The 20,510-nt window shown below is 47.3% G+C and overlaps 5 protein-coding genes across 5 annotated transcripts; 3 read left to right on the forward strand and 2 right to left on the reverse strand.

The window, feature by feature from the left end:
• Positions 1-533: 533 nt before the first annotated feature.
• Positions 534-3,873, forward strand: pmr1 (Ca(2+)/Mn(2+)-transporting P-type ATPase PMR1; the record flags this gene model as incomplete). The annotated part of the gene is made up of 3 exons (XM_057092454.1): positions 534-644; positions 755-3,245; positions 3,299-3,873. The coding sequence occupies 3 exons, from the start codon at positions 534-536 to the stop codon at positions 3,871-3,873; spliced, it is 3,177 nt and encodes a 1,058-aa protein (XP_056943628.1).
• A 3,961-nt stretch (positions 3,874-7,834) lies between these two features.
• N7483_009028 (ammonium transporter) lies at positions 7,835-9,663 on the forward strand (the record flags this gene model as incomplete). Its single annotated transcript, XM_057092455.1, has 3 exons — positions 7,835-7,949; positions 8,032-8,363; positions 8,425-9,663. 3 exons carry the CDS (start codon positions 7,835-7,837, stop codon positions 9,661-9,663), a joined length of 1,686 nt encoding a protein of 561 aa, XP_056943629.1.
• Positions 9,664-10,549: 886 nt separating this feature from the next.
• Positions 10,550-13,787, reverse strand: N7483_009029 (uncharacterized protein; the record flags this gene model as incomplete). The annotated part of the gene is made up of 3 exons (XM_057092456.1): positions 10,550-12,108; positions 12,161-13,138; positions 13,184-13,787. The coding sequence occupies 3 exons, from the start codon at positions 13,785-13,787 to the stop codon at positions 10,550-10,552; spliced, it is 3,141 nt and encodes a 1,046-aa protein (XP_056943630.1).
• Positions 13,788-14,942: 1,155 nt separating this feature from the next.
• N7483_009030 (uncharacterized protein) lies at positions 14,943-17,390 on the forward strand (the record flags this gene model as incomplete). Its single annotated transcript, XM_057092457.1, has 6 exons — positions 14,943-14,987; positions 15,073-15,097; positions 15,243-15,417; positions 15,478-16,428; positions 16,491-16,969; positions 17,029-17,390. 6 exons carry the CDS (start codon positions 14,943-14,945, stop codon positions 17,388-17,390), a joined length of 2,037 nt encoding a protein of 678 aa, XP_056943631.1.
• Positions 17,391-17,665: 275 nt separating this feature from the next.
• Positions 17,666-20,134, reverse strand: N7483_009031 (Golgi transport complex subunit COG4; the record flags this gene model as incomplete). Its single annotated transcript, XM_057092458.1, has 2 exons — positions 17,666-18,919; positions 18,974-20,134. 2 exons carry the CDS (start codon positions 20,132-20,134, stop codon positions 17,666-17,668), a joined length of 2,415 nt encoding a protein of 804 aa, XP_056943632.1.
• Positions 20,135-20,510: the final 376 nt, after the last annotated feature.

Raw genomic sequence — 20,510 nt, forward strand, 5'->3', positions numbered from 1 at the left:
GGCTGGGATGAGATCTGATTGGTTGGAGGTATGTGCGAAGAGACTAACCCGATACAGTTAAGTTCGGATAAGATATTAATCCGATATATAGACGCTAAACCTAAATGGGTAAAGCATCATCATGGGACTTGACAGTTTCCAAACGCATTCAACTGTTGTGGAAAGTTCTCCGTACGAGATATTGTGAGTGTTGATTTCAAGTTTATTTCTTTTTTTTAATCCTCATATTTTTTTTCCTTTCTTTTTTTGGGGTGACACTACTTTACCGTGGTTTTCTTTAAAATCCATATCAATTCTGTCGATCTTACGCGGTCCCTAGCGCCCAGGGTTCCATAGTCAGTCTGGAACACAACCCCCGTTTTGAAGCTGCTGCCAGATCGCATCTCTTCCCCCAAAACTTGATCGCGCCCACCCCCTCCTCCCAACAATTCCAATCTAGGCGGGATGAAAAGTTGCGCACGATACATATAACTGTTTTCCTTTAATCTGTCCCCCGCTTCCTTTCCCCGTTTCCTTCGGCCAAAGCATGAGAGATGTCAAGGTCCGCGACACCCGCGTTGCCGCTGCATAATGCACAAACCTCCGACTCACCGCGACCCTCGTCTACAAACCCCTTAGGCGGACGGACTGATGTTCCGTCATCGGTAAGTGTACAGAAATGAATTGATTCATTCGATGGGAAGGGAACTTCTTCTTCCAGATTGCACTTTTGTTGAGGACCACACCGCTAACTTCTAGAATTCGCGATTTACAGGCCTCAACTTCCACATACTCGTGGCTCGAACCTCACGAAACCGCCGAACGATTACATACATCCTTGCTACATGGCTTGGCCCCTGCAGAAGCGGAGATCCGTCTCGCTCGCGATGGTCCCAATGAACTTCCCCACGAAGAACCAGAGCCTCTCTGGCTGCGGTTTTTGAAACAGTTTAAGGAGACCCTCATTCTTCTTCTTCTGGCATCTGCAGGAATCTCGTTTTTGATGGGCAACTATGATGATGCAATCAGTATTACACTGGCTGTTACAATTGTAGTTACGGTCGGCTTTATACAGGAATATCGGTCGGAGAAATCACTGGAGGCGTTAAGTCGTCTCGTGCCGCACTATGCCCATCTGATTCGAGACATCCCACCAACCACCGTCAACAATGGGACTCATGTATCACCGGACCGTCGCGAGGAATTCGAAGAACTCAGGAGTAAGAGCCCGGCGGCCGCGTCTGCTGCCATGAAGGCTTCCACGACTGTTCCCGCGGTTGATTTGGTTCCTGGAGATTTGGTTCTCTTCTCTACTGGTGACCGTATTCCAGCTGATATTCGAATTACCCACGCGACAGATCTGAGTATCGACGAGTCTAACCTGACTGGCGAGAATGAGCCTGTTGTGAAATACGCGGAGGCTCTTCGTACCGCTCGTAATGGTGCCGTCCATGCTCTCAAATCCGTCAGTCCTCCACGATCTCCTTTCTACGATGCTCCTGCAAGCGGTGCTGTTGGTGCGGATGTCCGTTTGAATGAGCAGCACAACATTGCCTTCATGGGTACTCTGGTTCGGTCGGGATACGGACAAGGAATCGTTATCTCAACTGGTGCAAGGACTGAGTTTGGTAGCATCTCCGCTTCGCTGCAGGAGATCGAAAGCCCCAGGACTCCCCTGCAGCTATCTATGGATCGACTCGGCCAAGAATTGAGTTATATCTCGTTTGGTGTCATTGGTCTCATTATGGTCATTGGCTTGATTCAAGGTCGTAAACTTTTGGAAATGTTCACTATCGGCGTCTCACTTGCTGTTGCTGCCATTCCAGAGGGTCTTCCGATCATTGTGACGGTGACGCTTGCTCTGGGTGTACTCCGTATGGCCAAGAGAGGCGCTATTATGCGCAGACTTCCTAGCGTGGAGACTCTGGGCTCCGTGAACGTTGTCTGCAGTGATAAGACTGGAACTCTGACAATGAACCATATGACTGTGACCAAGATGTGGCACTTTGATTGCCCCGAGGCATTCGAGGTTCAACGGGACATGACTTCGGTGATTGCACCGGGGCCAGCAGCACGCACTATTCTTCGGGTCGGCAACATTGCGAACAATGCTCGGCTTTCTCGAACTCATGCAAACTCTCCAGCCAGTGCCTCGTCCGCTGCCGTTCTGTCCTCAACTGTCGACCGGGACTCAAGTGCGGTGAAGAGCCGATGGGTCGGTCAGCCCACCGATGTTGCAGTCCTAGACTTGCTGGATCACTTGGGAGAGGATGATGTACGTGACCGAATCAGTGCTCGTGTGTCCGAAACTCCCTTTAGCTCTGAACGAAAGTGGATGGGTGTGATTATTGGCAGGGAAGCTCAGAGCGGGTCTGATGTGGCCTACATCAAGGGCGCTCTTGAGCAAGTTCTTGCTCGTTCTGATACATATTTGACAAAGGATGGACGAGAAGTTATTCTGGATGAGCCCCGACGCAAGATTATCCGAGATGCTGCAGAGCATATGGCCTCTGAAGGTCTGCGCGTTCTGGCTTTCGCTAGTGGTACCGTGCGCGACTCATCTCGCGGTATGAAAGGATTCGGTAGCCGCTCCGGCACTCCTGTTTCCAAGGCCAGTCCCAGAGATGACGACGACCGGTATAATGGACTAGTATTTGCTGGATTGGTTGGCATGAACGACCCGCCTCGCAAGGACGTGCACAAGTCTATCCGCCGTTTAATGGCCGGTGGAGTCCGTGTCATCATGATCACAGGCGACGCTGAGACAACAGCCGTGGCCATTGCGAAGAAACTTGGAATGCCAATTACCGAATCTGCGGGTGCGCGGTCAGTCATCCGTGGTGATGAACTCGACCGTATGACCACTGCTGAGCTTTCTCAAGCTATTGCCACTACATCGATCTTTGCTCGCACCAGTCCCGATCACAAGATGAAGATTGTGCGTGCGCTGCAGTCCCGTGGAGACGTCGTTGCCATGACTGGTGACGGTGTCAACGATGCTCCTGCTCTGAAGAAGGCCGACATTGGCATTGCGATGGGTCGACTGGGCACTGATGTTGCCAAGGAGGCAGCTGACATGATTTTGACTGATGACGATTTCTCGACTATTCTCCGAGCCATCGAGCAAGGCAAGGGAATTTTTTATAATATCCAAAACTTCATTACGTTCCAGCTTAGTACCAGTGTTGCTGCGCTGAGTCTTGTGTTGCTTAGCACTACATTGGGATTCAAGAACCCGCTCAATGCGATGCAAATCTTGTGGATAAGTAGCTGTCCCTAAACCTTTGCTCCAACCTTCAGTCACTAATTATCTATCCAGATATTCTCATGGATGGACCACCTGCCCAATCCCTGGGTGTTGAGCCCGTTGACCCCACAATCATGAACCGCCCTCCGCGTCCCAAGACGGCACGTGTATTGACGAAACCCCTCATCCAACGTGTTCTGACATCTGCAATGGTCATTATGTTGGGAACCCTTGCCATCTACATCCACGAAATGGGAGATGTAACCGACGGATCACCCATCGACAAGCGATCTCGCGTAGTGACTGCCCACGACACGACCATGACATTTACTTGTTTTGTTCTGTTTGACATGTTCAACGCATTGACCTGCCGTAGCGAAGGCAAATCGGTCCTTAGAGGCGAGATCCAAGTCTTTGGAAATAAGATGTTCAACTATGCTGTTCTCGGTTCCTTGGCCGGTCAAGCATGTGTCATCTACCTCCCCTTCCTGCAACGCGTTTTCCAGACCGAGGCCCTGAGCTTTGGATCTCTGTTTAAGCTTGTTTGCCTTGCAAGCTCTGTATTCTGGGTGGATGAAGGTCGTAAGTATTATTATGCGCTTAATCGGCGCCGTGGTCTCGGCGCTGGGTATAGTGTCAATGTCTGATATGTTTTTCTTTTGCATGAATGAGGTATCTGGGTTTTTTGAACTGTGGATGCCAGGGAGGTGTTCAAGTTTCTGTAATCTATTTGATTGGGTTTATATCCATTATACATAATAGAGTGTGTGTGTCATGTCATCAATGAAGCGTCAAGTTAAATTCAACCTTGGAAGTCTGTTAAGTTTTACTACATTGTGGTGTGGTAGGTAGTGTATTCCAGGGTAGCCTGTCAGGCTATATGATGAAATTATCTTTAATCCCACTCGAGTCTGGCTGCATTTCACTGGAAATTCGTAATTTCGTCTGTGAGAGAAGAGAAAAAGGACAGGACATTTATAATCGGTCTTATTTGTCTGATATGAACAAGAAATAAGACAAAAAAAAGACTGCCCGCACAATTCGGATCGAAAACAACTTTGTAACATTAGATGGAAGAGTTAAAATGAACAAAAAGAATTGACCGACGCAGGGGTCGAACCTGCAATCTCTTGATTCGTAGTCAAGCGCCTTGCCATTGGGCCAGCCGGCCTTGTTGAAAATATTGCAAAAATTGGTTATATGAGCAGAATGGATTTGACCCGGGTTATCTCGGGATGAAGTGGCGATAAGGCGGATCTAGGCGTCCGAGGTTTAGTCCGAGTCTGATGTTGAATAAATAGTTTAAAATATACTCCGGAGTATTGGGGCTATAATTTTGGACTTAGTATTCGAGAGTTGAACAGTATAACTTGAATTTATCACCTGGGCATTGTGCCTCAGAAATCATGTCCTCGAGGTGCCAGTAAAATATCAGATTGGGTTTTTAGTTCCGACTCGGACTCCGGAGCACTAATAGTATATATACCTCCGCAATCCCGACGCCGTCTTGGCAGAATGACATATTGATTCAACTTGAACATTTGAACTGTTTGGAAAACCCATACATAGTCTGGAGTACCTACATAGGTACGAAATTCTAGCCCTGCAATGGACCACTGGTCACTATTATTTGATTTTGTCTGCTTGGATTCCGTACGGCTCGGACAAGACGGATACGCTTCAGCAATCAATATTCAAGCCCAGAACATGATTGGAAGGCAACTTGAACCAAACTTGAATACGACTCGGAGATACATATCCATGCACGTGAAAGGATATCCTCTTCATCTACCAGTTGATTTGTACTGAAGTCCAGATGCACAATCAATACTGGAGAAACATTGACCAATTGTCAAATGCTGAGCGCTGAAAATGATATTGAAAAGTCACTACCATAGAGCTTATCTAATTTGAAGTAGAACTTGAGGGACTTAGCCTTGGAACATTTCGACTTAAGGTGAAATACACGTGTAAAGGCATGTACTGGGAACATTTGAAGAATATTAGAGAGAAATGTTGAGTTTACCTGTATAAAATCTACTGTACAAGTTGAGATTAAACGCGAACCTTGGAAGAATCAATTCAAATATCGGTCAAAAATGAACCTGAATCATGTGCCGGAAGCTAGGATTACAAATTGCCTCATGCTGCTCATGTGACTAGGTAGTGAAACGCGAGTAGCTCTCACCACTGGTGAGAAATCGAACCAATAGAATAGCTCTTGTCTTCTTCCTTGATGCATATGTCATACGATAAGTGCGAGTAACCCCCATGTTGATTCATCTCAATCATGGAATTACTAATTACAATGATGGCAAACCCGCCAACTAGACTGTAAGCTCGTGCCAACCTCCAATCGCCCGAACCGGTATAGATTTAAGCACTGGCATCCTACTACTCCAAACCCAGCCCCTTAGTCCAGCATGACCTGCGTCCTCCGTACTAGTACCCACATGAGATAAAGGACTATTTTTTAATTCCATTCCTGCAGAAGTACCGTTAGCTCCCCTTGTTTAGAGCATCCGTTAGTTTACCCCGAGTGTTGACCCACGACGGGCTCTATATTAGTTCATGTTTTAAGATCGATGCAGATTGAGATCATAGCGGGGAAATAATGTTTGAGAAGATGCGGAGTGCATATAATGAAGCTGTGATTTGGTCTGATATGATATATAGTACTACACTGGATATGTGAGTGCTTGCGTCAATGACCTTCGCCAAGGAATGTATTTTGGGAATTGTTATTTTCCGATCATCATTATCTGCGACATTTGAATTTACCTGTGCTCTTGAGCTGTTTCTCCTCGGATTTCTATTTCTGCGTTGATGATGGAGTTGAATTTTTTTCTTTTTTGTCTTTTGCATACGAAGTTATGATGATCCTGATATGGGGCCCCATTGTGGATGACTAGCTGGGTGTTGTCACTGATAAGACCAGGACCCTTTTTGGGAAAATTTATTTTATTAATCTTTTTGGATAATATGGTCTCCACTCAAGTGCTGGACTCGATGGACTCGATGACCATTACTTTGCTCAAGGAGTCACCTAATCCCTTTACTTTAGTGTACATGTATACTATGTAGTAAGTACCTAGTTGGTAGTAATTATTATAACCATAATTAGTTCATCACTTTCCACATGGGCATGATGTACTGCGAGTGACTGATGCCCAGCTGTTGTAGTCTCTACCTAATAATCCCGAGTCTAGGCAATATTCCTATTAATTCCGAAGACCGGAATAATCCGGTAGAGGCAAAAAAGGGAGGCTTATCTGTCACCAATAGTGAAGAACCCGCTCAAAGAGATCTAACTCAGCACTAATCCCAAAGCATCGAGGCTTGGCTCTGCGGCGGAGACCCACTTGGTGTTCCCGGTGGCAAGTCTTTATCTTAAACCAATCATATTGAATCAATTGATCCAATTGCCCGCTCCCGATAATAGTTTGCACATGTTTGCATTGGTTTGTCTGTACTTAATTAGGGTTGTCAGAGATAAGAGTCCAGTCCAGTCCATCTTTTGTTAGGAGAACGCCGACATTCTATACGTGAACTTGATTATGATAAGCATATACCGATAGAATGGAAACCTGGGGATAACGGGTTAAATCATATAGACATGTGCATATAGGAAAAAAAAAGAATAAATGGAGACTTACATTCCTTCTATTCTCCTTCTCTTTCTTTTCTCTCCTTCTGAACCTCTCTCCAGGATATCTTCCCCGGAGAAGTTGCATCACCGGAATATTGGATCCCCGGTTATTCAATTGGGTAAAGCTCGGACTTATGTAGAGCTGAGCCACTAATTCGATCGGGATCCATGGCAGAAAAAGAAAAAAAAAGTCTCCTTCATTTTCCATGTTCGCCACTTTGAGGATATCCAACATTTGACAATCTGGACTGTTGGTCCGGTAGCATACACCGGAGGATTTCATGATGATGCAGATGGCAAAAGGAACTCAATTGTATTTTCTTATATTCTTCTATTCCCTGCATTATATGTGTGTACTGAAGTACTAAAGTACAGAAGTACCTATTAATTCTGTTGTGTGAGGAATAAGATCTACAAAGATTTGGTGGTTCCAGGTATAAGGTTATCGGGTTGAGATTATGATTTATTATCCCATTACTATTGTCATAATCTCTTAGCCCTTGACTCAACTTTTTTTTTTTTCTGAAACAAAATCTCTGATTATTCCTAACCGCGCCTCCCCCGGATTTTTCTCATTTTCCCTAATCTTTACGAATTCATTCGGGTGAATTAATTTTTTTCCTTTCTTTTTTCCCTTCTCTCCTAAAAGATCCCAAGAAAAAAAAACCGCAATTGCCTCCTTGGTCCGATTTCAGGCCCTGGTGGACCCTCGTCGATCCGCTTTATCGGGTCTCCGCAACGTTCCCAGTTTCCAGAATTCTTTTATACCTCGCGACTGTCCCCCTCCGTGGCGACTTTCTCTAACTCCACACGCTTTCTCCGATTCCTGCTCCCCTTCACCTTTACCTTCGCCACCTTCATTCATTACCTTCACTCTCGACATTGTCAACTTCCTCAATTCCGAGCACGCGACGAACTTGTTTATCTAGTCGACGAACTCTTCGGAGTTCAATTACGACATGTCTACCTTCAATGGGAAAACAGACTATGCCCCAGACTATGCTTCTTACAACTGGACAGGAGCACCGTCAGAGTACTCACTAACCACCAATGATGCCTTGGGTGGAAATTCTCGTACGTGAACCTGAACACCCGAGAAAAAAACAAATCCCTCAAAGTCCACCTTCTCACATCACATTTTTTTTTTCTTTTTTAGGTCTCGAGAATGTCAACAAATGGTTTCAGTCCGGTGATCAGGCCTACATTATTGTGGCCTCAGCGATGGTCTTGGTGATGGTTCCCGGTCTGGGTTTTCTATACTCCGGTTTGGCGCGCCGAAAGTCGGCCTTAAGTATGATTTGGGCTTGTATGGCTTCAATGTCGGTTGTCACCTTTCAATGGTATTTCTGGGGTTACTCGCTTGCATTTTCCCCTACCGCCACCAATGGTTATATCGGCAACCTACGAAACTTTGGCATGATGAAGACTCTTGCGGCACCGAGTCCTGGATCGCCTCTGATTCCTGATTTACTATATGCGTTTTACCAGGTAAGATTGGCATTGACACTGGGATCGGATTGATTGAAAAAAAGTATACTGACCTTTTCAGATGCAATTCTGTGCTGTTACTGCTGCTATCGTTATGGGTGCAGTGGCCGAGCGCGGTCGGCTTCTCCCTGCTATGGTTTTTGTTTTCGTCTGGGCAACTATCGTCTACTGCCCCCTCGCCTGCTGGGCATGGAACGTGAATGGATGGGCTTACAAGTATGGAGTGATGGACTACGCCGGTGGTGGTCCCGTCGAAATTGGTTCCGGTTTTACTGCGCTCGCCTATTCCATGGTTCTCGGCCGTCGACAGGAACGCATGATGCTCAACTTCCGCCCACACAACGTCTCGCTCATTCTCCTCGGTACCGTCTTTCTCTGGTTCGGATGGCTGGGTTTCAACGGTGGCTCCGCCTTCGGTGCTAACCTACGTGCCACCATGGCTTGCTGGAACACAAACCTGACTGCGGCTTTCGGTGCCATTACCTGGGTTCTGCTTGATTGGCGTCTGGCTCGCAAGTGGTCCATGGTCGGTTGGTGTTCCGGTACCATCTCTGGACTCGTTGCCGCGACTCCTGCCTCTGGTTTCATCTCCCCCTGGGCGAGTGTGATTCTGGGTATCGTGACCGGTATCGTGTGTAACTACTCGACCAAGATCAAGTTCTGGATCCGCATCGACGACTCTATGGATGTGTTGGCTGAACACGGTATTCCCGGTATTGTCGGCCTCATCTTCAACGCCTTATTCGGAGACGACGCTATCGTCGGTCTTGACGGTGTTAACACTGGCTCCAAAGTCGGTGGTTGGGTCATTCACAACTATAAGCAGCTTTACATCCAGATCGCATACATTCTCGCTACCGCCAGTTATGCCTTCGTCATGTCTGCCCTGATTGCACTCGCTATCAACGCTATCCCCGGTCTTAACCTGCGTGCCTCCGAGGAAGCCGAACTCCTCGGTATGGATGACGACCAACTCGGCGAGTTCGCCTACGACTACGTTGAGGTTCGCCGTGACTACCTCGCCTGGACACCTCAGCAAAAGGATCAGCTTGAAGATGGTCACCAGATTCCTGCTGCGGAGCGCTACGGAATCGGCGAGCACAGCGAAATGATCGAGGGACAACCGCCAAACGGTGAAATCAGTCAGAGTAGCCGTGGTGGAAGTGAGGTAGAGGCGATTCAGGAAATCAAGGTTGCACCGGGTCCTCGACAGGTCGCTGAACAGCATCCTGCTGGTTCTCATTCACCGCAGGAACCGCCTATGATCAAGCAACCTATCAACGAGAAGACACAGGATTAATCGATTCGATTCGATTAATCATCTGTTTCTTATTTCCTTGATTCATCTCATCCTTTGATCGATCTCGACGTACCTTCCAGCCTGTTTCTTTCTCCCTTCGCATTTTGTTCGATATCCCTGAGCGTGTTTTTTTCTTACCAAAAAAGCCTGGGGCTTTTTGTTTACTTTCTATCCCATTACATCCCCTTTTACATCGATACCTTTACCTTCACCTTTACCCTGTCTTCATTTACACTGCATCCTCTACCTTTCCTCTTAGAGAATCGATTCTCGATTCATGGGAAAAGCACCGTCTTCATATTATTGGCCTGGCGTTTTCTCGGTGTCGTTATTACCTTCTATATTGTTTTTATCTATGGATTTACAGGGTGGTGTATATACTCGATATTATGGAGTTCAGGATACCTGTTCAATAGATTTGATTATGATACATTTTCTCCTTTCAATCTTCAACGTAAATATGCTGTCAAGTTACCACCTGGGCATGCATCAAGACCTCGGGATATACCGTGATGTGCCGGGATATTTCGGAGATAGGTTGGCGGATGAATGATATTCCGAGAGAACTGGTCAAAGTGCCAACTGGTCAACATAAGTTTCATCCAACTTGAAGGTTTCCAGTTGGCACTTGAATACAATTTGAACATCGGACGTGTCACCCCAACGATTAATTTGAATATTTTCAAATATACAAATTTTGCATACAGAATATCAATTTAGACTCGAAGGAATCTGTACTACTACTACTACATAAAGAAAAGCCTCGAGTAACTTGAAGGTTGAATCAATATTATTCAGATCTATCTAGCTAGATCTTGCACTAAAAATTATCGCAACAAATTCCAAACATTGTTAACCGTAAACATTTGAATCATAAATTAATCATTTAAAAGAGTGTAACGGCAATAGCCACCAAAATCATCCAAATCCCCATGCTAGCGTGCTTCGGAACATCCCTCGAAGATATCGCTGCACTATACGGCGTACTCGACGCCGGTGAAGCAGCAGACGATGTTGTCGTACTTCGAATTGATCCGGATGATGAACTCTGTCCACTTCCAGTCTCAACAACTGTTGTAGCAGGTATTATGACGGTAGATCCGGATACGATCTCAGTTGAACTGGGTTTTATGATCGTTGTTCCGACTGAGGCGCTAGACTCGGTGTATGTGGTCCCTGGGATAATCACTGTTGAGCCGGAGACAATCAATATCGAACTGGGTTCTGTCACGATTGATCTTGATTGGGTTGTTCCGGATACGGATTGCGTTACTGTTGATCCTGCGATTATTATTGTGGATCCGGAGCTGGTTATCGTTGAAGCAGGGAGGGTTGTCACGGACTCGGAGCTGCTCGTTGATGTACCCTGGTTTGACGAGCTCTGTTCAGATGAGGTACTCTGAGTTGATGAGCTGCTTTGACCTGATGTAGTGCTCTGAGTTGAGGAGCTGGATGTGCTCTGCTCAGAGCTGTTACTCTGGGACGAAGAGCTGGATGAAGACTGGCTCTCCGAGGTAGATGCCTGACTCTGGGTACTACTGGTAGAGCTTGTCGTGGTCGGCGCGGGCGTTGAAGTCGACGTCTGACTAGTAGAGCTCATCGTCGTACTACTAGCAGTGCTGGACGAACTGGTAGAAGTAGTGGTTCCCTCAGTCGTGGTAGTCGCCGCAGAAGTCGTAGTCGCCGATGCCGCAGTGCTTGTGGAAGCCGCAGAAGTCGTCTGATCAGAGCAGTAGTTCAACCATTGAGTGAAAGACGGCAGAAGAGTCGACGAGTAGACTTCAGAAGCAGATACACTGGCATACGTACTGATACAATCTTCACACAAGTCTAGATCGTGCAGGAATGTCGAGCCAGATGCACATAGATCAGATGTTTTACCCGTGTGTTGTCCAACGTAGGCTGCGGCGTCACACAATGAATAACACCTTGTTGGGATGTAATTCGTGTTCACTCTCTTTTGGAAGAGCTCCAACGTTCGCTTGGCTCCTCCCCAGAATGAATAAAGATCGCGCTTGCTGCTAAGGGACGAATTGGAGTACTCAGCATAACGGAGGATGTCGTATGTCAGATTGAAGCTGGTGGGATCCAAATTGTAGTAGTTCACGGAGACATTATAGCCGGATTGATTGTTCCACTCGATTGCCGGAGCCACGATACATTCATCAGGTGAACAGACGTAGCCATCGGCGGGGAGACCAGCTTCAACGTTACAGCCGGCTCGGTCGCCTGTGTGTGCAGGCTGACAGAGGTATCCAGGTGCACAACCCCAGGTATAGTCGTCTGGTAGTGCGGTGGTGGCTGTGTAGGATGGGTTGCTGATTAGACTGGAGCATACAGAGACTACCGTTGCTGTGATGGTGGCTGTTTTTGTTGTTCCTGCACCTGTGATGGTAGAACCAGGTGCAGTCTCAGTCTCAATCTCGGTCACGGTTGTTCCTGCACCTAAATTGATGTTAGTTCCCTAATTTCATCCTTTCATATGGGTCCTAATTACCTGTCGCTGTGACTGTGTCCACAATTGAAGTTGATCTCACAACAGTCACCGTGCTGGCCGGGATGGTAGTAGTCACTGTGTAAGTTGAGGCAGGTACAGTGGTGACACTTCCGGATATCGTGATGGTACTAGCGGGCTCCGTAGTGGTTGTCGTGATTGTCGATGCTGGAATGGTTGTGGTGTCAAATACAGTAGTCTCTTCTACTGCGGTGTTCGTCACGGTGATAGCCGGAATGGTAGTCGTCACTGTGTAAGTCGATCCTGGTAGGGTGGTGACACTTCCTGAAATCGTGATAGTACTAGGAGGTTCCGTAGTAGTTGTCGTGACTGTTGAGGCCGGAATGGTTGTGATAGAACCGGATTCAGTTATGGTTTCAAATACGGTAGTATCTTCCACTGCTGTGCTTATCACAGTGCTAGCCGGAATGGTAGTAGTCACTGTGTAAGTCGAGGCAGGTAGAGTGGTGACCGTTCCTGAAATTGTGATCGTGCTAGCGGGTTCTGTCGTGGTTGTTGTGATTGTTGATGCTGGAATGGTTGTGATAGACCCGGATTCAGTTATGGTTTCAAATATAGTAGTGTCTTCCACTGCTGTGCTTATCACCGTACTAGCCGGGATGGTAGTAGTCACTGTGTAAGTCGAGGCAGGTAGAGTGGTGACCGTTCCTGAAATTGTGATCGTGCTAGCGGGTTCCGTCGTGGTCGTTGTGATTGTTGATGCTGGGATAGTTGTGGTTTGAAATATAGTAGTCTCTTCCACTGCTGTATCCGTCACAGTTGTGCCTGGAAGGGTGTTTGTGACAGTCGTACCCGGCAGGGTTTTCGTATCAATCTCGGTGTCGATGACAGTTTTTGTGATCGCATCTGTCTCTGTCACAGTTGGACCTCGAATGGTGTCTGTCACAGTTTTGCCCGGAAGGGGTTTCGTATCAATTTCAGTGTCAATGACAGTTTTTGTGTCGATTTCAGTATTAATGACTGTTTTCGTGGTCGCATCAGTCACAAAATAAGTTACGAAAACACTTGAAGCGCTTTCAGAGATCGTCTTGGTAGTCGTATCAACAACTGTCGCTGTGATCGTAACACTCTCAATGTCGGTGGAGACTGTAGCTGTTTGGGTCACAGTGTCTGTCACAGTGACTCTTGAAGCACCTCTTGAGACAGTGTCGGTTTCAACAATTGTAGCTGTTACAGTAACAGTTTCCTTGTCGGTAGAGACTCCTCCACGAGCTGTCTCCGTCACAGTGTCTGTCACAGTGACCTTGGAACCACGGCCAGTCACGGTCACAGTATCCGTTACTGTGCTGGTCTTGGTACTAACTGCATTGCCCGCCGTGACGGTCTGGGTAATAATATCCGTCGTTGTGCCGGCTTGAGTCTCAGTCTCAGTCTCAGTATCGGTAATTGTAATTATTTCGCCCAAGCCAACCCAAATTGTGACACCAATTGTGATAGTCGCACATAGATCAATATCAACGTCGACTTCCACCCCATTCCGAGCGCCAACCGTCTTGGTCACCGCTGCTAACGTGGGTGCGCTCGTGGTGAGGGCATTGCTATTTGTAATTGTAGACACGGCAATGGCAGATGTCGCAAACCACGACAACCAAGCGAGAGAAGCCCTCATTATCGCGACTTCTCAATGTCTCGCCGTGGTAGGGCAGTCGAGAAATGGCCTCAAAAACACAAACACGGAGAGGAGAAAGATTCCCCGGCAAACGGGGGAAGAAAAGAGCTCCAGATCCATCACGCACGGCCCTCCCCATCGATTGACTCAAGGATGCCTGCTGCGAGGCTCAACTGCGGAGTTAGACCAGTCGTCATTACGCACTCTTCCTCCTTTGGGCCTCGAAATGGGCTCGTCCGTGTTGCCCATAGCCCCGCAAAAATGAGACTAACCGAGATGAGCGAACAAAGACGGGATACACAGAATCCTGGACCTTGAACTTGCATGAAAGGTCCCGCCCATGTGGACTGTTGTTGACCCATTCAGCCGCACGGCTAAAGACCCACTAATGTAACCCCTCAAGTAAGCAGCCAACAGAATGAGACAGACTTCGTATTGTGGTGCCACTTTCGCTGTAGTTCATTGCTAGTTGCATGAAATTAGGGCAAGATCGGCCTGGATTAGGCGGGATTTAATATGGAGAAATCGGATTAATGTGTCCGACGTGTTGCTTGGCAAGAAGGAATCCAAATCTTTGCTTTTCCAAGTAAGGATCGCTCCGGCCGTAAACAGTCCTTGGTCCGAGGAGTGAAGATGCACGCTCATTTACTTTGGTTTGTTTTTGCATGAGCTTCCCCTCTTCAAGGTTTTCTTTGTAAATGGTGGACTCGGATGTGACCGGGACTCATGGGACTTGAAAGTGGGGGAATTCCTAAATTTCTCTTTGATATTTTCTTTTTTCAAAGCACCGATGCCCAAGGGAAGTTGAAAGGGGTAAAAAAAACAAAACAAAGCGGTATAGTGTGCACTTCGCCCTGGAAACTGGGTCCTTTTTCTCGCACTCCAGTCCAGTCCAGTCCAGTGCCCGAGTGGAGATTAGCGGTCAAACTCCACTTTTGCATATGTCCGTCATTAAGGCCCCCAAGCAGATTTTCCAGGTGATGTGGAAAGTGGAAATTCAAGTTGCTTCTTCAACTTAACATATTAACGGCTTTTTTTTCATTTTGGTGAGAAAAGTGAGAAAAGTGGTGGAAAAGATGTCACTTATTGGGACTCTTGGCACACTTTTGGCTGTGATCAGCCCTGCATCAGCAACTTGTAGCACTGATTCATATTATGTGGAAACTAGCTGGTCTATCTGCAACTGGTTATCACCGCGTGGTAGGTGCTTATATGTGAAATCTACCTAGTGGGGCATTACTGATATTATTGATAGTGAATATTGTACACGATATAGTCTATATAGACGGAGGAGATCTGGTATATGAATTGTATGTCCACACTACACATGCACCAGTTGACTGAGCTCATATCGCTGACAATTCAGAGTTTATTCAAACAATTGCACCCAAATAAATGAAGATGGTATTATAACATTATGTTGATTCAGATAATCACCGCTAACTCTTATATTAGACAACTACTCAGGCTACATCTATACTCTGGACCTCTCTAAGTCATGGAACACCAGTGCGAACTTTTCAAATGTCATGGGCACTATGACAATGGCAGGAGGTGCCGGCAGTAATGTAGATCCAACCTATGTTGACGGTGTGCTGTTTGCCAACGATAATGAGTGGATTGGTTATGGGTGAGATTACTTGAATGAGGATTTTGTGACCGTCTACTGACATTCTATGGTATTATCTAGAGGCCAAGGATTCCCTGCTTCCAACAATGTAGTACCTTCTGGAGATGAGGTCCTCGGCTATAAAGCTTACCAGGGGGACTCTGATATCCAAGATTGGAGTCCAATGTGGTGGACCGACGACCTACCAGACAATGTGACTAATTATATCACAAATGGTGCTGGAGTCTCAGCTCCAAGCGAAAATATGGGCTTCTACTTCAGTGGCATGCACGCTCCGGACTGGGCATCTTTTACCTGGCCTGCTACCGAAGTTGCCAACATCACTGCCGACACATTTGTCACAATCAATATGACAGTGATGCGATCGGAGGTATGGGATAATGTGACTCTACCGAGTAATATCCAAGGCCGTGCAAATGCAGAGCTTGTCTGGGTTCCAGTCTCGACGAATGGAGTTGTAGTCGCAATTGGCGGTGTTATCAACCCTGCAGGGTTGTATATAGAGCTGACATCTGAGCAAGAAACAGAGAGCAAAGATGTCAGCCCAGGGTTCATGGAGCAGATCCCGGTTTACGACGTCGGTACCAAGACTTGGTATCTACAGAACACAACAGGTGATGCGCCGCCACAGTTGACCCAGTTCTGCTCTGTTCTTGCAAGTGCATCGGATGGTTCATCGCATAATATCTACATCTATGGAGGGTATAATGGTTATAACTCCGCATCTAATCCCTATGACGACGTGTATATCCTTTCGCTGCCTTCTTTCAAGTGGGTTAAGGCGTACAATGGGACCACTGAACACGGTCGCACGGGACATCGATGCGTCAAGCCTTACCCTGATCAGATGCTCTCCATTGGAGGGCTTCGCATTGATACATCGTACTGTCTAAATGGAGGCGTCATCACAACCTTCAATCTCAATAATCTCACCTTCCAGGATAACTATGACCCGTCAGTATGGAGTGAATACAAGGTGCCAGATATCTTGATTGCAGAGATTGGAGGAGAGTGAGTGACCCGATTAAATTTCGATGATATGAAGAGCATGGCTAACTTGAACAATGTTAAAGCGCATCCGGAGGTGCAACCACGACCTCTCCATCCAAATGGGACAACTCCTCACTAGCCAGCATCTTCGGCGTGACGTATACCAAAACTATCTCAACATACTATCCCTATAACACCACGTCCGCCGACACTACTAGTAAAAGCAGCGGCGGAAAAGGCCTCCCAAAATGGGCAGCCGCAGTGATCGGTGTACTCGTCGGTCTATTCGTTGTTGGCCTAATCGTCGTCGGACTCTGGTTCTGGCTTCGCCGCCGCCAGCGACGCGAATTGGAGAAAGAACCACGTCCAAGTGAGGCTGATGGCACAGAGCGTTTGACCTCGATGTACGGTGGTGGTCCTGTTTCCCCGGTAGCTGGTCCCCAGTCCGTTTCTACAGGACAAGATACCTCTCTCGGAGCATACACAGCACACGAATCCGTCGATACATCTGCTTCGCCAGGAACAGTAGAATCAGGAGGAGGTATAGTACATGAGATGCATGGTATGTTTTCAATCTAACCCAGGTACTATTCCCGTGATTCGATGCTAATAAATTATCAGACTCATCCCCAGTCGAACTTCCTACCCAGTTCAATAATACATCTACAACCACCACAGCCGAGTCTTCTGATTTCGCAAGAAGATCCTCTCCATCACCGATTTCACCTCAAACTCCAGATACAGAGTCGGGTCATTCATTCATGATCGGAGGTGGAGTTTCAGGGCACCATCGCACGCTCTCAACCCGGTCAATCGATAATGTGGTCAGTGCAAGATTGTCGCATTTCCAGGAGTCTTTCGATGGGACTGGTACCACTTTCACACAGCATAAGCATCAGGGCTCAGAAGTTTCGGAGATCAGTGGGAGCTCGAATGCTGGTGATAGGACGCAGATTAATGAGACTATTCATGAAAATGAATGATGGTGAATTGGTTATGAGATAGATTTGTTAATGTTGATACCGCGCCTGATGAGTCTAGGTGCTTTTACTTTATTTAATAGTTCAATAGCAGGGTTTGTAATTAAGCATCCATATATGAAGATGTCTTCTCGTTTAATTATTTTCTTCGCAATACTTGCTATCTCTACTTCAAGTTGTAAAATACTGACGAAAAGACCAATGTAAAAATAGGCAATGTAAAGATTTGTATGTACATTTAAAAGGAGTCATTTCAACCAAGTCTGTCCTCGATGCCACTATCCACGTCTGACCATCGCCCGTACGCGAACCCTCTCCTCCCGACTAAGCTTATCCACAACTTCTGCTGCCTCCCCACCCCTTAATACCTCATCCCACTCATCCTCATCCATGCTCATCACTAATGTCATCTGTACACAGCGCGAAAGAGCTTCCCGGTGGCGATATCGACCTGGAGTGCCAGGGCCATACCCAACATCCACAGCAGCACTGACAAGACCAGCAATATCACGCTCCAGACGAGCAGCACCAAGTGGGTTGACACGTCCTTGGTAGGACCACAGTCGCTTTTCTAACAGTCGTGCGAAATATGCGATGGTAACAGTAAGAAGACGATCAAATGCTTGTTGAGTAAGAATGCGCGCTATCGGAACGAGCAATTCGGACCATCCAGCTGCAAAGCGTGGTCGAACGAGCTCTTTGCTGCCATCATGCTCATAATCATCGTGTCCGTCAGCAGGTGAATCGCTATCGCTTGACGGTTGGTACTCGATATCACGGAAAGCATCGGCAAGGATAGGGCGGAGACGGTGCTTGATCACATTGTTGAAGACGACCTGGATTCCATCCGTGAGAAGGTCATTGACCTTGCTTTCGAATGAACTGGCTAGAGAGTGAAGGGTTTGTGCGACAATAAGAGCAGTTGAAGGGACCGGGAAGAGCGAGAGCAGATACTCTGTCACCTCTGGAGCTTTCTCTGGGCCAGCTTCTCTTGTCGGCGCAGGCTGTTTCGAGCCCGTGTTGTTCTGCACAATTCGTCGAATGTAATCGATTCCTATGTCCAGGTTGTTGATCTGCACCAGGAAAGCAATGATCATTTGCTCTGGAGGTTGAGCGCCTTGTGCGACAGCACGGGGATAACATTCATCACGCATTTTGCGCTGGGTCATGCCAATAAAGTCAGACCCCAGCACGCGGGATAATGTAGGGACCACATTTGTGATTACAGTTTCCTGAGAAGTCGCCAGCGACTGCTGCAGGACCTTATTCACGATATACATGATATCGTCGACGGCGGAAGTGATGTGAGGTGGATCCGCCTTCAGGGGTCGGTGGATATTCAGGTTCAGGCCTGAAGGCGATTCATCTAACTGGAATGCCTTCTCCACAGACCGACGGAAGAAGAATGTTGTCATGACATTGAATGGTGTCACCAGTCGATCATTGATTTTGCGCGCCAGGGAAGATTCTCCCAAGAAGGTAGGAAGCTCAAGCTTCTTCTCATGGTCTTTTTCGTCGCCTTCGGCGGGGGGCTATGACATACATGAGCGACCGGATAATAAAGAGAAAAAAGATGAAGCACTTACATTGCAGGTCTCTGCCAGAAAGCGACAGTACAAAGACCATCGGCCTAGCATAATACCCATCTCATTGAGTATCTCGTCGATTTCCTTCATGTCAACTCCCTCATCCTCGGTAGCTGTAGCGCCGCCCGGTGCGGGGGAGTTTATACGGGCTTGTCCCGGGCGTTGCGCAGGAAGGAAGCTTTGCACCAGGAAGGTAAATGCATAAGACTTGATTTCCATCAACTTGCGATCCACATGCCGTTCATCGCCCCAGGTATCAAGAATTATGCCACCCTGTACATCTGCCTCAACCTGTAGTCGCTCAATAACACGACTCATCTTCCGGGGACCATAGTGTCGCTCAACTAGCCCTCCATGACCATCAATAATTTGTGCAATATGCTCAAACAGCTTTGTCAGTGCATTGGCGTAGAAGAAACCCTCTTTACTCTGTGTTCCCGGGCCTGCATTCAGATTGTTGCGGGCTCTTGCAGCCACGCCCTGGCAAACATAGCGACCGTATACATCTAGACCAACCTCGGAGCGACCGATGAGCGGGAACAGCTTGAAGAATCGGGTAATCTTAGCTCCGTCATTCTCCTTAACAGCCTTGTCGAATTCTCGTAGGAACAGGCTACATAGAGACTCGGCCGCATTATCCAGGGTGACGCTTGGCGGGTCAGGCACCTCAGCTGTGGGAACCATTTCTGCAGCGAATGCTCCATTGATCACTCCTGATGGAACCTTGGCAGCACGATTGAGGTAGCTGGCAGCTATCTCCCAATCTTGAGAGGCACCCATTGACCCCGCAACACCCAGAGCACATGCCTTGAGCTCTGCAACCTGCTCAACTACCTCCAGTGTCGCCTTCACCCGAGCTTGTTCCAGATCTAGTCGACGCACAGCTCGCGAAATTCGATCGGCGGTACCGGCTGCGCCAGAGAGCATTCCATGGCTAATCGATCGGGTGGTTGTTGTTTGAGCGCCAATGTTGGCTCGCATAAGATCCAATCGGCTCAATTCTCGAGACAGGTCTTTTTGTGAGGTCACCAGGGCATCGAGGCGGGCGGTCACTGATGCTTCCTGGGTATGGAGACGGGAGAGGGCGGCCCTGATCTCAGCCACAGAGCTGGCATTAAAGATATCGGTTCGTGTTGGGGTATCTCCCTCTATTGAGTCCATTGACTTTTCTCTCAATGGTGATACCTGGCCATTAGTGGCCGGTTGAGGGAGAGTCATACTGACTCATATAGCTGGAGAGGTCTCAGTCTTGTTGATGCCACGCGATTGTATCAGTATGGAGTCCGGGCGGTGAGAGATGCGGGACCTTTTTCTCAAAGCTTCAGGTTTCATGAGCCTCAAAGAGAGTAAAAAAATTCCCTTTTTTATAATGTAAGAGGATGTTCCAAATCAAAGACCTTAGTCTTAGTTGTGATTCCCATCTCACTGAAATTTGTCCCTATTTAATCCTGGCCTAAATTCTTTTCTGTCGGCACAATCAAACTTATCGTCATCTTCCCCACGATCACTCTACTTCATCACATATTTCAACCTCTTC

This window comes from Penicillium malachiteum (genome assembly GCF_028827825.1).
Source record: "Penicillium malachiteum strain IBT 17515 chromosome Unknown utg000004l:1.0-4883003.0:1.0-4884900.0, whole genome shotgun sequence".
In the NCBI taxonomy this organism is placed as follows: domain Eukaryota; kingdom Fungi; phylum Ascomycota; class Eurotiomycetes; order Eurotiales; family Aspergillaceae; genus Penicillium; species Penicillium malachiteum.